Source organism: Drosophila santomea, chromosome 3L (assembly GCF_016746245.2).
Source record: "Drosophila santomea strain STO CAGO 1482 chromosome 3L, Prin_Dsan_1.1, whole genome shotgun sequence".
Taxonomy (NCBI): Eukaryota; Metazoa; Arthropoda; class Insecta; order Diptera; family Drosophilidae; genus Drosophila; species Drosophila santomea.
In genome coordinates this window covers 6,701,800-6,715,512 of record NC_053018.2, presented here as the reverse complement: position 1 = coordinate 6,715,512, position 13,713 = coordinate 6,701,800, and the positions used below count along the sequence as shown (strand labels likewise).

The following is a 13,713-nucleotide window of genomic DNA, read 5'->3' as shown; positions in this document are numbered from 1 at the left end:
CTTTGTTTACCTTCCATAAAGGTCAAGGAGTAGGACGTGAGTTGGTCAAGACTGCTAACAACTTTATAGTAAATCATTGTGCCGCCTGAAAATTGCGTCTCTTTGATTACAAACACGCAAATTTCAATTGTTTTCGCAACCGCAGTCATTCCTTATCAGCGAATGCCGCGTGATTTTATGACGCGTTCAGCCGACCACATCACTGCGGTTAATAGCCAATTCAGATGGCCAATTGAAGACGATTAGCGGGAGGAGGAGGCGAGAGGGTCTGTACCCGATATGCCCACACCAAAAACGGACACTCAACTCAATGATTTCAATTTCAGTGGCGAATTCATCAGCAATTTCCATGGGAATGCTATTTTCGTTATTTTTGTTATTTTTCTTTTGTGCCTTTATGGAGAGCTGCCCAAATTGACTTGGTCTGCGGTAATGCCGAAATGTTTATTGTTATTTATCGGCAACAATTTCCATTCAAGGGAAAACAACCACCCATAAAATGGACCATTTTCACCTTCCCCCTCCTGGACAGATGAACCTGCTTTTCCTGGTTTCATTGCTGAAATGGGTTTTATTGTCTGCAGCGACTATATTGTTTAGCAATTAATGGGTGGCAATTAGGCGTTAATTGCATTTAGTTGGTCATTGCCGTTTGCTGTCGGATCCATGGCAAATATGCGGTTATCCTGGTGTAGACAGTGGGCCCCCCCACCTCGCAACCTTCCGCACTGCCGAACGAGGTGACCCCAATCAGGTAGCTGACATTGCGCCAGTGGAGCACCACGGGGCCACCGGAGTCGCCATTGCAGGCACCTCGTCCATTGCTGCCATCGGTGCACAGGTGACGGCGCTGGCTCACCAATCCTGGCAGGAAGTAGCAGATGCAGCGCTCCTGATCGATCACCTCCGCATCCAAGTACTGTAGCAGTCGAGTCCTTTTGTCTGTTGAATCTCCCAAGTAACCCCAGCCAGATAGGGTCACCACTTGGCCAACCAGAAAGTTCTGATGCATGAACTCCCCAGCCAGTTCAATGGGTTGCACTTGTTCCGAGGTTCGCACTTCTCTGGGCAGCCGTATCAAAGCCAAGTCATTGTATCCCCCAAAGCCCAAGTAATCGGGATAAACTAAGAAGTCCCTATGCGTGACTTGTATCACCTCCACGGAGTCATCCGAATCGGCAAATGTGATGGCACCCGTGTAGATCGTGGCAGCTATGGCATCGGTCAGGCAGTGGGCTGCAGTCAAAACAAACTGCGGAGTGATAAGGGAACCACCGCACTTGACCAGATCTGCGCCACTCAGCTGAATCACCAGACCCACTTGATACGGAAACATGCCGCGCGTGGCCAATTCTCCGCCAGCTATTCGAGTTCTCACGGCCGAGCTTTGATTGGCCTCCATCTCGAATTTCTCGCAGCGAAGTCGATAGTTCTCATAGCCAAGTTGCCAACGTCTTTCCATGATTGCATCATCATCGAGCGGTGACTCCTCTCTGGTGTCCTCAAAATGATCCAGCCAAGGCTCACCGGATTTAACTGGTGAGGCTAATAGAAGCAGGCAGACGAGTGCACTTATGGCCTGGTTTTGCGTCATCTTATCACTGAAAAATCAAATAAATAATATGGGGAATACCCTGTTATTGGGTACTTAGGTATATTACTTCAAATGTAATATGCTCTTGGCTGACCAGCTGGATGGGTATCGCATTGAACATGTGAAGAGCTCTGCTCTTTTCATTATGTTGAATGAAATTTATGAATGAATCGCCTTTTTATTTGCCCATAAATTGTATATATACCCAGATATCTGCTGTTCCTGGTAATGAGTTAGTCGAAGTTCAGGTCTGAGTGGGCTCTTGATGTGAAGTACTGGGGGTTGTTGTTGTTTTAGCTGGTGTTTTTATAGTCAGCGATTGTGGCATCGACATGGCGTCATCGTCTTGGATTCGGCACGTGTCCGCATCGTTGGTTAATTGAATTTGCTTTTGGGCCGAGTGCAAATTATACCAAAGACTATGCCGACGGTAGGAGCAGCAGATGTTTGGCATTCAGTTCCTCAAGCTACCGTGTAATTGCCGCACGTTTTGGCGATTATGTTGCTCAGGCTAGAGGCCGTCGTCTCCCTTTGACACACTGCAGTTCCCTTAATTGCTTTCGAGCCATTCATTTTCCTTCGCTTTTCTGTTGCACGATTCCAGTTTAAGACTCATACACTGGCCAGAATGTCTGGGTCGGGGTCTCTGTATTTATTTATTGACTCTCGTTTTATCAACGCTTAGTTTATTATTTGTTTAATTTACTGCACGCCGTCGCCTGCATTTCGACACATTCAAAGGCCATTGATTATTTTCCGGGAGTTTAATGGCTTTGGGGTTTTACCAACCAAGGCCCCATATTGCTCATTACCTAGCAGATTTCATAAGCCATAAGTGCATTTAGTTGGTTTTTAAGTGGTAAATATATGTGTTATGTTCATAAGTAAATACAGTTTTGTGGAAACAGGTTAATCAAGTTGGTATATAGTGTTAAAGGCTGCTGTATTTGGTCATTAAATATATAAAATAAAGTCTAGAGAAACGTGATTATTCGTGACAATTCAATTGGGTAATTCTTTTGACAATCGAAATTTTACTTTGAATTTCTCCCTTAATTAATGCATTAATTGATAAAAATACTTTTGCTATCTGTTCCAAATATTGTTTTAGTCTTTGTTTTAGTCAATAATCGTTTTATTAATGTTTTATTGCTGTGCTTAGTAGGAGACGCCGGATTTCTCCTTGATCCAGTCCAAGAAGAAGGTCACACGGGTGAAAGCAGAGGGGAAGCCCGCCTCGCAACCTTCAGCGGATCCAAAGGAGGTGATACCGATGAGGGCATTATCGTAAACCAATGGACCGCCGGAATCGCCCTGGCAGGTGGATTGCGCATTGTGGGTGGCAACGCAGAGGACCCTGTTGGTCACAATCAGGCTGCCGAAGGTCTGCTGGCACACGGAGTTGGCGATAACGTTAAGGTCGACGTACTGCAGATGAGAAGCCACGGCGGAGGCGGAATCGGAGGTGAGACCCCATCCGGAGGCAACAGCGGTCTGTCCCTCGTAGGTGGAGTAGGTGCTGGCGATGGCGGGCAGGGCGATCTTGTTCACGGAGGACGAGAAGGACACGCTGGAGGTCTTGATCAGGGAGACGTCGTTGCGGATGGTCAGAGCCAGGTAGCTTTCGTGCTGGATGAAGCTCGAGCTGGACACTACCTGGGTGAACTTGGGGCTAGTGCGGACGGTGGCACCGTAGTAGATGGTCACGGAGGCGGCACTGCGTTGGAAATACTCCTATTAGCCAGGATTCTCGTAGAGAAGGACATGCACTTACCCGTCGGTACAGTGAGCAGCGGTCAACACCCATTCGTTGTCGATGATGGAGCCACCGCACCACCAACCGCCTGCAGAGCTGGAGAAGCTGAGTCCCACCTGGTAGGGGAACTGGTCGGCCACGGCGTCCTTGCCGTTGGTGATGCGACCGCTGATGGACGGGCCCGATACCCTGTCACGGGGATGCACCGGTGCGACATTGGGCAGGAGCCCAGCGGAGGCGGAGGCCAAGGCCAGAACCAAAACTACGAAAACCTTCATTCTGATGGGTGCTCAAACTATGAGTGATTTTCCCTTTCCAATTGTGGCTCTTTTATACCCAGACGGAGGAATCTTATCTGCATCGATTGCGGGTCTGGTCCACTTAAACGCTCTGATTAGGTGTCGCAGAAATTTGGTTTTGTTTATTATATGGTTTTTACCCTTTGATAAAAGTTGTCTGTCTGATAAGATTTGAAAGTGGCTACTGGTCCTTATTTGTTTATCACAAATTACAGACTTTCAAATTGTGTGAATGAAAGACAATTACCTTGGTAGCAATTATTGGTGCACTTGGTAATAATCATTAATCTCTATCGTAGTAAACACAATTATTACCCACTTATCAATACTTCTTTATCTTAACTGCCTATTTACGTCGTAGCTTATAAAGTAAGCCATAAATATTGGGACTACATAAAAATATCCAAGAGCAAACATTTGCTTTGGCAAATACATTGATTTATTCTTGGTAAATAGGAAACTATATTACATTGTTTTATTCTTGGTAAATAGGAAACTATATTTTCTTAATGGTGTACGGCACAATTGTCTTAAGTCCTTTTTAAGACAATTTAAGTATTTAAGTTTTACAATTCTGTTGTTTGCAAAACAGTTGCCCTACCAGGTGGGACTTGGCCTTAAAAACTCTTCCGGCATTTTAGGATCCTGAATTACACTAATTACTCGATAAAGCACCAAATAAAAGACTTTTTTTAATGCATCTTTTATTATTGAAAATATTACAAAACGGAACAAGTCCCTTAAGCGGAAACTCCGGAGTTGCTCTTGATCCAGTCCAAGTAGCTGGTGACTCGTGTGAATCCTTGTGGTGCTCCAATCTCGCAGCCATCGTAGGCTCCAAAAGAGGTGACTCCGATCAGAGCGTTGTCCACCACTAATGGGCCGCCGGAATCACCACTGCAGATGGAGGTGCGATTGACACCATCCACACAGATAACACGACTGGTGACCACCAGGCTGCCAAAGGTCTCCTGGCACACGGCGTTGGGAATGACCGTGAGATCAGCAAACTGCAGATCCCGAGCCACCGTTTCCGAGGTATCGGAGGTCAGTCCCCATCCGGAGGCGACGGCCACTTGTCCGGTATAGGTGGAGTAGCTGCTGGCGATAGCCGGGAGGGCGATCTTGTTGACGGAGGACGAGAAGGTCACGGATGGCGTCTTGATCAGGGAGATATCGTTGCGAAGGGTCAGGGAGATATAGTTGGCATGCTGGATCCAGTTGGCGCTGGAGACGGTGTGGGTGAACTTGGGGCTGGTACGAACGGTAGCTCCATAGTAGATGGTCACGAAAAGGGCACTAGAAGATGGAACATTTAATATTCAGGAATGATTTTGATGGTTGTTAACAATATTTACCCGCTTGTGCAGTGCGCTGCGGTCAGAACCCAGGAGTTGTCAATGATGGAACCGCCGCACCACCAGCCGTCCTCCGGTCCGGTGAAGCTGAGTCCCACCTGGTAGGAGAACTGATCCGGCACGGCGTCCTTGCCGTTCGTGATGCGACCAGTAATAGATGGTGTCGATGTCCTGTCACGCGGACGCACCGGCAGAGCCTGAGGCACCAGTCCTGCGGACACACAGGCAAGAGTCAAAGCCAAAACTACGAAAACCTTCATGGTGGTCAATATTGAATTGAATGAATGATTTTCCGCACAAATTGTGGCTGTTTTATACCCGTCTTTGAGCGTCTTATCTTCATTAGACCGTGGGAAAAGCCTTTACCTGGCTAAGGGAAAATCCCTATCAGCTAAATCTATACGTGGGTCAAATCGTAGGTATACTATACCTATGACTATGACTACTATGACTTTGGCAATATGATTACACGATGCTATTGATAGCTTCGACTTCTCCTTAATGCACTTCGTTCTTTAATTGCTAAATTTAATTTTTATGAAGACAAAGTTAGGCAAGGGATTTTCACAAGCACAAGTGGATTAAGGCCATAATTCAAAGGCGAACCAATTAACTTGGGATTCGCCCAATATGTTCTAATGATAAGCTGCCTGGGAATGGTGTATAAAAGCCTCAATTACAAACAGTAAGGCACTCACAAAACGTGAAACATTCATCATGAAGGTCCTAGTAGTTTTTGTTCTGGCCATCGCCGCTGCCTCCGCTGGGCTCCTGCCCCAGATCGCTCCTGTGCATCCTCGGGACAGGATCACGAAGCCAACCATCGATGGACGCATAACAAACGGCAAGAATGCAGTTGCGAATCAATTCCCCTACCAGGTGGGACTCAGCTTCATCACCTTGACAGGAGGCTGGTGGTGCGGTGGCTCCATCATCGGCAACTCCTGGGTGCTCACCGCAGCTCACTGCACCGACGGGTAAGATATCTCACTTTGTTTCTACCCTAGTAAACAATAAAATTAACCTTTCTATCTAGTGCCTCCTATGTTACCGTCTACTATGGAGCAACCGACCGATCTAGCCCCCAGTTCACCCAGACCATCTCCAAGTCCAACTGGATCCAGCACGCCAACTACATTTCCAAGACCGTCAGCAACGACATTTCCCTGATCAAGACCTCCTCTGTGACCTTCTCGGCTTCCGTGAACAAGATCAACCTGCCCGCCATCGCCAGTAGCTACTCCACCTACGAGGGACAGACCGCAGTGGCCTCCGGTTGGGGAATGACCGCCGATACGGATACCGGAGCTACCAAGCACCTGCAGTTCGCCGATCTGACCGTGATTCCCAACTCCGTGTGCAGGAAGACCTTTGGATTTTTATTGGTCACCAGCAAGATTATCTGCGTGGACACATCCAATGCCATCTCCACCTGCCAGGGTGATTCTGGTGGTCCTCTGGCTCTGGATGGTACTCTCATTGGTATTACCTCCTTTGGCGCTGAGGATGGCTGTGAGATTGGAGCACCAGCTGCTTTCACCAGGGTGACCAGCTACTTGGATTGGATCCAGGCCAACTCTGGCATATAAAAATTATAAATATAACAATAAATGGTTTCATTTGATTTGCAAGCAAAAGTGATTCTTTTACTACAACAATTCTGCTAACTACGTTTAAAAAACTTTCTAGTTCACGTGGGCAATTCCCTTAACAATCGATTAAGTTTCCGGAACTGGTTACCTCATCCAGTTGAAAGCCAAAATCCGTATCAATAAAAATCTGTAGTGGTTATCAATTGGATTGTGAAACTTGAAGTTTAAATTACGATTTCTTCAAGTGGGTAGTGCCCGGAATGAATGATTCCTTATCTTGGGCAAATACAAAACGATTTCTTCTTGGAAATTCCACTTGGATTTAGATTGGATTGATACAAAATAAATGTGTAAATGTCTATACACCTAAAAAGGTGATGTGAACTTTTTCACAGGTGTTAAAGTTTGAAATGGTTGCGATTATTATTATGTTATATGAAAATCTGTTTTTATTACACAAGCTGCACTATTCTTTTTATTGTTCTACAAACTTCTAAACTCCAACTTCTATATTACAGTATTGCCTAAACTGATATTTCTTGTCTTCGCCATTTGCAAACGGAAATGGCCGCCGAGCACTTCTTCAGTATTCTTTGACTTCCATCCAATGGCAGCCGCATCATCGAACTTTTGTTTGCTTTTTGTTCAATTTTTATTAGATACCATTTGTTTGCGTGCCTCGACTGTTTTGCTACTCGAGCCGAACCTTCGAGGTTCGAGCTCTGTTTTTATGTTTATGCGGAAATCTGCAGAAATTGTGTCAATATCAATAAAATTAGATTAGTATCGACGAGGACGAGAACGAGAACGAGAACGATGCCGACAAACAGGCAACCGAAGTGTGGCAGGCAACAAATAAAGTCCCTCCCCCTTCCGCCCGCTTCCGTCCTTAAGCCAATTTCATGTGTTGTGGGCTGCTTCCGTTTTCTGGCTCACTTCCGGCCCCACTTCCTTCTCTGTGTGTGTGTGTGTGTATGTGACAACTGTTTAAATGCCTTGAAATTGTTGCAATTTTGATCCGTCCCAATTGGGTAAACTTTCTTGGTGGGCACAAAAGCATAGGGCCCCACTTAATCTCAGTTAATTTTCTTAATGGAAAAGTTTTTCTCAGCTCCTTTCATTCATTTTCTCCCTTTTCGACTAGGCTCAAAAATTGCTTTTCACTTAATTCGCGTTGGGCGTTGCTGTTGAAGAATTTTTATGTGCAGCAACCCAATTTTCATAATGCGCAAATTAGAAAAGTTTTTCGCTTCAAGTTTGCCCAGCGAATTTGCTCCTATTGAATTTGCTGTTAAATGCGGCTTTAAGCTGCTTTTTCCCCTATTGATTTCGCATTCAAAACATTTACGTGGCATTATCGCGGTGTTTCCATTTTCCCACTACCCCACAACAATAAACAACATGAACAATTGTGTCTCCATTTCTCATCTGGTAGCGTAATCTTTTATATAAACACAGCCGTGGCGCTCCAACACTTTCCACTCCGGTGTCCAACTAAGAAAAACATTTGCACAAGGAGCCCGGTGAATGGCGGGAAAAGCCGGAAAAGTCGGGCAAGTGGGAGTGGAAATGGGAGGTCTTCACTCCGCGCCGCCAACTGAATCACGTGACGAATGATTGAGTGCACTTCTGTGTGCGCTTTTTCACTTAAAATGTGCGATTTCAATCACTAAAAGCAAAGATACACATCGGCAAATCGAATCAGCCATGGCTGATGGAGTTTCTGGAGTGCTTGCCGCACTGGTTTTCTCTTCTTTTTTTGTTTTTTGTGTAACCGCAAGGTGGGCAAAAACAAAAGACATTTGCAGTGCATTCAAAAGCGGAAAAGGAAGTTGGCAATAAAAACGCTGAAACAAGTTATGTGCAAAATGTCCGGGACACGTGATGGACTTTTCACCTAAGCAAAAAACCAAAAAAAACTTAGAAAAAGGGGAAATAAGAGCAGTTAGAATGCCTGAGGACCTCTTGCTAAACATTCCGCACATCAAAAACGACGCGCCACTTAACAAATCCCAAGTTGTCGTTGCGTGCTACGTGACTGGCATACAAAGCGGCCAAAAAGGACTCCTCGCAGGACCTTCTCCCCGAAAACAATAGCTCTGCTTTGGTCCGCCGGAATGTGAGGGCCAAGCCCACACTGGTTGGTTACTTTATGGCCAGCCGGCAAAACGCTTTCACGCACGCCCACTCCTGTCCAGCTGGCGACCTGCCGCGCTTAATTTCCGCTTGTAATGGACGCACGATAAATCCTGGCAAGCGTTTCCGAATCTCTAGGACTTTCCTCACGCGGCACGCAATCGAAATATATATTTTACAGACTGCCCCTTCACTTGGCCAACGGACTGCTTGTTGCACTCGCCAAGTTTATGCGTTTTATTAAATTTGCAGTAGCTTAGTTTTGACATGAGGAATGTCTGAGTCGCCTTGGCATTTCATTTAAACTTTATTTCATTAAATAAATTAAAGAGTTTTTAGAAAGTACATATGTATATGCAAAGTACTTAAGTGTTTCTTACACAGCATGAAATTACTTTAACATTCCCTAAATTCGGCGCCTGCTACTTTAGCCCGAAGTCCTTTCTCTTTCTCCACCATTCAGACACCCATCCTTTTGGGTCATTTCCGATCGAAAATCCTTTTAACTTGCAGCCGCAATGTGCCAATTGCCAGGGCCATTTTTATTGTCGCCCGTCGTTAGTCAAAGGCTAAAGTCGGTAACAACTATTGCCTGTCTCGTTGGTGGTCTCCCCAAACCCCAAACCCCAATCCCCTTCGCATTTGCACCTGAGTTAGCCCACCTGTGCGTGTCGCCTAAGCCGGCGATAAGGTGAGCACATTTGGAAGGACGAACCGAACCGAAGCGAACCGAAGCGAACCGAAACCCCTTCGATCCTGAGTCCTGCGAGTATCCAGAAGTATCCGGGAATATCCCGCTTTCGCTACGTGCCTTTCTTTGCGGCTGCGATAAATTGCTATTGGTTTGCAGTTGGGCCAAAAGGTAAAGCTGCTAATTTATTGGCCAAAGCGACAAACAAAGCATAAATAAGCACGGGTTTGGGTTCGCCATCGTGTATCTGCAGTTGCGGCTGTAGCCATCCGTCTGACCTTAAACATTCGATTTGCTCATGGCCATTTTCGGCTTTAATGTGTGTGAAAGTGGCACATAAATTTCAATGGGGCGTAAGAATCCGCTAAGCTCTTGGCTTTCCAGTCATGTGCCACGCCCACCCTTTGGGGGCTCATCTTCTCACTGTGTGTGTGTGTGTATCTATGTGAGCCAAACAATGGGAAAGCGACAACGACACCGCATATTCAATAATGTCGCTTTCAACTTTTATGCTTGCAAAATGCAAAAATCCGCAGTCAGAGGAGTGAAAAGCGGGCACAGATAGTAAGTTGGCTAAACACATTCATGCATTTTACAATGCTGCCAAAGCCCGTCGGACTAAAGTTCTTGGCTGTGAACAATAGAAAAACGAATTAAACAAAAAAGCCAGGCCAGCGGCAACACACTCACATAAGTATATATTTCCAAAGGCACTGGGAGAAATTTCAAGGAATTTCACTAAAATATCTAGACTGTATGGTATGATATCAATACGCAATAGATTTTTATAAAAATAGAATTTTTAAAACTCTGAATATGTATATTTGAAATTCGGACTTTTGTCACTTTTTTGATGGTGAGATTTTTATTATTTTTGATTTAATTTTTTAAGGTGCACGACACCGTTTGTGGGTGTATATGTGTGCCACAACAATAAGCAGAAAGGCAGCAGCTGCAACAATGGCGAACAGCAAAAATGAATGCGAGTGCGAAGCGAATGCGAATGCGAGTCCAAGGGAATGCTGGGAAGCAGGCTCTGCAAGTCCTCCACTGTTGCTTTTACTGGCTTTTGTTTGCCCCACCACCTCCGACCTGACACACCCCCCTTCCCCCTCCATGCCTTGTTCTCGAACGCCTCTTTTGGCAGTACTCGCCCCGCTCCTTTGTCGCTGCTGCATTAGCCACCATAGTGCATTAATGTTGCAAGTTGAGCACATGTGTATGTGTATGAATGTATGACTGCCGATGGGTTGGCTTTGCTTGGCTTCCGACTCGCAAATAAATGTGGAGCATGCTAAACAGGATTTGATCCGACTTCGATAGCTGATGTGCATAAATGGATAATCGATCTGTGGATTGGAATTTGGACAGGGTATCAGAAAAACACCTGTATTCCCATATGCAACTCAGGCTTTAAGGTAATAGATTTAGAGTGCATATTAGCATTTTAAGGATAACTTGTCTAAATTCCTGAAAGTACAGGGTACTGGTTTTCTCAGCAAATCCTTTCCACTGCTCCCACTTCATGTCCTTTGTTTTATTTCCTTGTATTCTGCACTTTTTCGTGCCTTTTCCGCAGCAGCACTTACAGTTGATCGAACTGTGCCGGCAAAGTGTGTGATTTGGAAAAGTTTCAAGTGGCAGGGCAGCCGTCACAACTCTGGCAACTGCCTCTGAATCGCCGCCCGCACTTTTCCACTCGAAAAATGCGGAATCCTGGTCAATAGCATGCAATTTGGGTTAGGCAAACTGGCAAACAGGCAAACAAGAGGGGTACGAGACTGGGTGTGGGTGTGTCCGGCCCAAACATTATGGCATAATCAGCAGGGAACTCATCCACAGGCAGCGTTACTGCGAGAGGGCCACGTTCGCGTCTGCTGCATTCAATTGGCCAACGGCGATGGGCGAACTCTGTCTGCCAATTGGCCAAAAATGCCACAAAAACATATTTGGCAACGCAGCAACGTCAGCAGCAGCAGTACAAACTGCTCCTGGGTCAATGTTGATGTTGATTTTGGACATGAGAGCCAGCTGCAGCAGCATCAAAAGCACCAACAGCACTTACAGCACTAACAGCACCAGTAAAACCGGAGTTTGGGCCATAAAATCAGGCAGTCAATGAGCCAAATAGCCGAAATGGCTGTTATTGTTATTGCCGTAGCCCGGCAAATTAATGAGGTGTCCAATTCGGCCATCAACTCCATGCATAATCGAACTAGGACTCTCGCCTCTCGACTGCAGTTTTGTAATTGAGCCTGTCACTTGTGGGAGGAGCACTATTTTCCCCAAAGCGTTCAAATTTGCGCACATAGCTCACGAGCTTTAAACAGGCAATGCTTTTAAATGTGCAACAAAAATGTTTGCCATGTGTAGCTTAATTAAAGCAAATTTACTTAATATTCCTTTTAATTCAGCAGTAGCTTTAAGCACTTTAACTTGCCTGTTCTCTTGAGCACTTTTTTGAGGACTTTCAAATGAAAGCCGTCATGAAACTGCAGGCAGGCACTATAATCCCGACATAATGTTTAGCATTCTTGTAGTCGCTTTTCATTGCCGACAGTCCCCAGACAATATTTGCATGAAAACTGTTACTGACACTTAAACATATTCCTGCCAAAAAAAAGAGAGAAAGAAAGGAAGGCTAAGAGAGGGAAAAGTTTCTGTCGCTGCCGCTTCCTTTTTATTGTTTTCTGTAATTTTTCGTTGGCTGGCATTGTTGGAGTTTTAATGACGAGCAGCACTGGCAATTGTCGCCTTAATGTCAGCCAAGGCGACAACGTAGACACAGAATGTACGAAACTCTTAGCCCTCGCAGTTGCCGACTTTTTAAGTTTACATTTTTATGCGAATCTCTGTTGGACCGACTGCCAAAGATACTTAAAATGCAAGCCCAACAAGTTTTTGGACAGGATTGGTATAATGGTTTTCATTTCCAAGCTGGCTCCAGGCACTGAAACCCATTTGAGAATGGTAATCCCAAAAAGTTCGTTTACCTCGCAGTCATAAAGCACTTATTGCTCATACGCCATGTGTTACGCTTTCCAGCGTTGGATGGAAAAAAACTTTCAAGGCATTCGCAAACACTCTCACTCTCGGCGGTGTCACAAACATTTTTAATTAGCCTAATGAAAAAGTTGAGACGAAAAGAAAATCCTCTTTTATACATTTATACTTCTATTATAATATCTGCTGCGAGTTCGGTGGTCTCATTACAAAAGACAACCCGCTGACAAATGAAGAAAACGCAGCGCAAATAAGCATAGCTATAATTTTCAGCATTGTGCAGCTGAAGTTGCAAGGGAAAAAGGTTTTCCCGAGCTGCAGAACAAAGAAGGACGACTAATGAAAAGCAGTTGTAGCAAGGGAGCAAAAATCCTGGGTAAATATAGCCACTGCAACTGTGTCCTGAAAGGACTTTTTCGATTGCTGTCCGCCATCAAGAATGTTCAATTAAAAAACTTTTTCTATGCAAAGACGGCAGACGAGTGCCTAAGCCACTTACAAATTATAAGCTACCCATTCCAAGCAGCAGTCCTGGCCATATATAATTGATTTTCGACGTCTTCTGTTTGTTGTTCCACTCGACCACTTTGGCTTATTAAATATTTAAGAGGCAAATTGTCAAAAACATCCAACTGAATGACAGACCATCCCCGCAGATTTCTTCGCCCGATTTTCACTGCCGCTTTGTTTGTGCCACAATAATTGACAAATAAAGTGAAAAAGCAGGGAAAAGTTCTTCAAGTTCTCCCTGCTTTTCCCCATGAATACTTCAGGCCCAAGTAGAATTTGGTGGGATGGTGACAACTTCTTTGGCAATTTTCGAATTATTTAAATGACAGCCATTTCTTTTTTATTTGGCCTTTACTTTTATTTCATTTGCGCGCACGCCTTCGTGTGTAGCGATGCCGATAATTGCAACAAAGGAAAAGTTTCCACCAGAAAAGCAGACAACACTTTGACAACGAACACGAGCACGAGGATGTGGCTGTAGAAAATCGGGGAAAATGGGTGAAAATCGCCGCTGGCCAGAAAGTTTGCCATTGCAAAGATTTGCCACAACTGAAGCAAGAAAAGCGAAAAATAAAAAATCTATGTTCGGGATAGCTGCAATTAAAAAAGGGATTACGATCCTGGCCAGACTTTCGATTTGCTCTTTTATACCGCGCCACCCGCCTGCCGACTTCCTTCCTTCCTTCCGGCCTTGATTTTCTTTTCGCTTTTCGATTAAAAGTTTAGCAAATTAAAATTGTATAATGACGGTGATTAGGCCCGACAACAAACAAC

The 13,713-nt window shown here is 45.0% G+C and overlaps 4 protein-coding genes across 6 annotated transcripts; 1 reads left to right on the top strand and 3 right to left on the bottom strand.

Annotated features, from left to right (window-relative positions):
* Window positions 1-530: 530 nt before the first annotated feature.
* LOC120448580 (brachyurin) lies at window positions 531-1,926 on the bottom strand. Of its 3 annotated transcripts, none has more exons than XM_039630655.2 (2): window positions 1,800-1,926; window positions 531-1,601 (listed from the first exon to the last, which is right to left on the bottom strand). In XM_039630655.2, exon 2 carries the CDS (start codon window positions 1,592-1,594, stop codon window positions 635-637), a length of 960 nt encoding a protein of 319 aa, XP_039486589.1. In that variant the 5' UTR covers window positions 1,595-1,601; window positions 1,800-1,926; the 3' UTR covers window positions 531-634. The 3 variants fall into 3 exon arrangements, with proteins under 3 accessions (XP_039486589.1, XP_039486587.1, XP_039486588.1); XM_039630653.2 differs by lacking the exon at window positions 1,800-1,926 and adding an exon at window positions 1,662-1,729; XM_039630654.2 differs by lacking the exon at window positions 1,800-1,926 and adding an exon at window positions 1,689-1,712.
* Window positions 1,927-2,707: 781 nt separating this feature from the next.
* On the bottom strand, window positions 2,708-3,658 carry LOC120449521 (serine protease 1-like). The gene is made up of 2 exons (XM_039632034.2): window positions 3,369-3,658; window positions 2,708-3,311 (listed from the first exon to the last, which is right to left on the bottom strand). The coding sequence occupies exons 1-2, from the start codon at window positions 3,626-3,628 to the stop codon at window positions 2,753-2,755; spliced, it is 819 nt and encodes a 272-aa protein (XP_039487968.1). The 5' UTR covers window positions 3,629-3,658; the 3' UTR covers window positions 2,708-2,752.
* A 699-nt stretch (window positions 3,659-4,357) lies between these two features.
* On the bottom strand, window positions 4,358-5,267 carry LOC120448563 (serine protease 1-like). The gene is made up of 2 exons (XM_039630619.1): window positions 5,008-5,267; window positions 4,358-4,948 (listed from the first exon to the last, which is right to left on the bottom strand). The coding sequence occupies exons 1-2, from the start codon at window positions 5,265-5,267 to the stop codon at window positions 4,390-4,392; spliced, it is 819 nt and encodes a 272-aa protein (XP_039486553.1). The 3' UTR covers window positions 4,358-4,389.
* A 453-nt stretch (window positions 5,268-5,720) lies between these two features.
* On the top strand, window positions 5,721-6,596 carry LOC120448495 (serine protease 1-like). Its single transcript, XM_039630524.1, has 2 exons — window positions 5,721-5,984; window positions 6,044-6,596. The coding sequence occupies exons 1-2, from the start codon at window positions 5,725-5,727 to the stop codon at window positions 6,594-6,596; spliced, it is 813 nt and encodes a 270-aa protein (XP_039486458.1). The 5' UTR covers window positions 5,721-5,724.
* Window positions 6,597-13,713: the final 7,117 nt, after the last annotated feature.

Coding starts and splice junctions, on each gene's coding strand:
- LOC120448563 (XM_039630619.1), bottom strand. CDS start 5,267: ATGAAGGTTTTCGTAGTTTTGGCTTTGACTCTTGCCTGTGTGTCCGCA. Junction 4,949..5,007: donor GCAGCGCACTGCACAAGCGG/GTAAATATTGTT, acceptor TCCATCTTCTAG/TGCCCTTTTCGTGACCATCT.
- LOC120448580 (XM_039630653.2), bottom strand. CDS start 1,708: ATGCGATACCCATCCAGCTGGTCAGCCAAGAGCATATTACATTTGAA. Junction 1,602..1,661: donor AAGAGCATATTACATTTGAA/GTAATATACCTA, acceptor TTGATTTTTCAG/TGATAAGATGACGCAAAACC.
- LOC120449521 (XM_039632034.2), bottom strand. CDS start 3,628: ATGAAGGTTTTCGTAGTTTTGGTTCTGGCCTTGGCCTCCGCCTCCGCT. Junction 3,312..3,368: donor GCTGCTCACTGTACCGACGG/GTAAGTGCATGT, acceptor TTTCCAACGCAG/TGCCGCCTCCGTGACCATCT.
- LOC120448495 (XM_039630524.1), top strand. CDS start 5,725: ATGAAGGTCCTAGTAGTTTTTGTTCTGGCCATCGCCGCTGCCTCCGCT. Junction 5,985..6,043: donor GCAGCTCACTGCACCGACGG/GTAAGATATCTC, acceptor CTTTCTATCTAG/TGCCTCCTATGTTACCGTCT.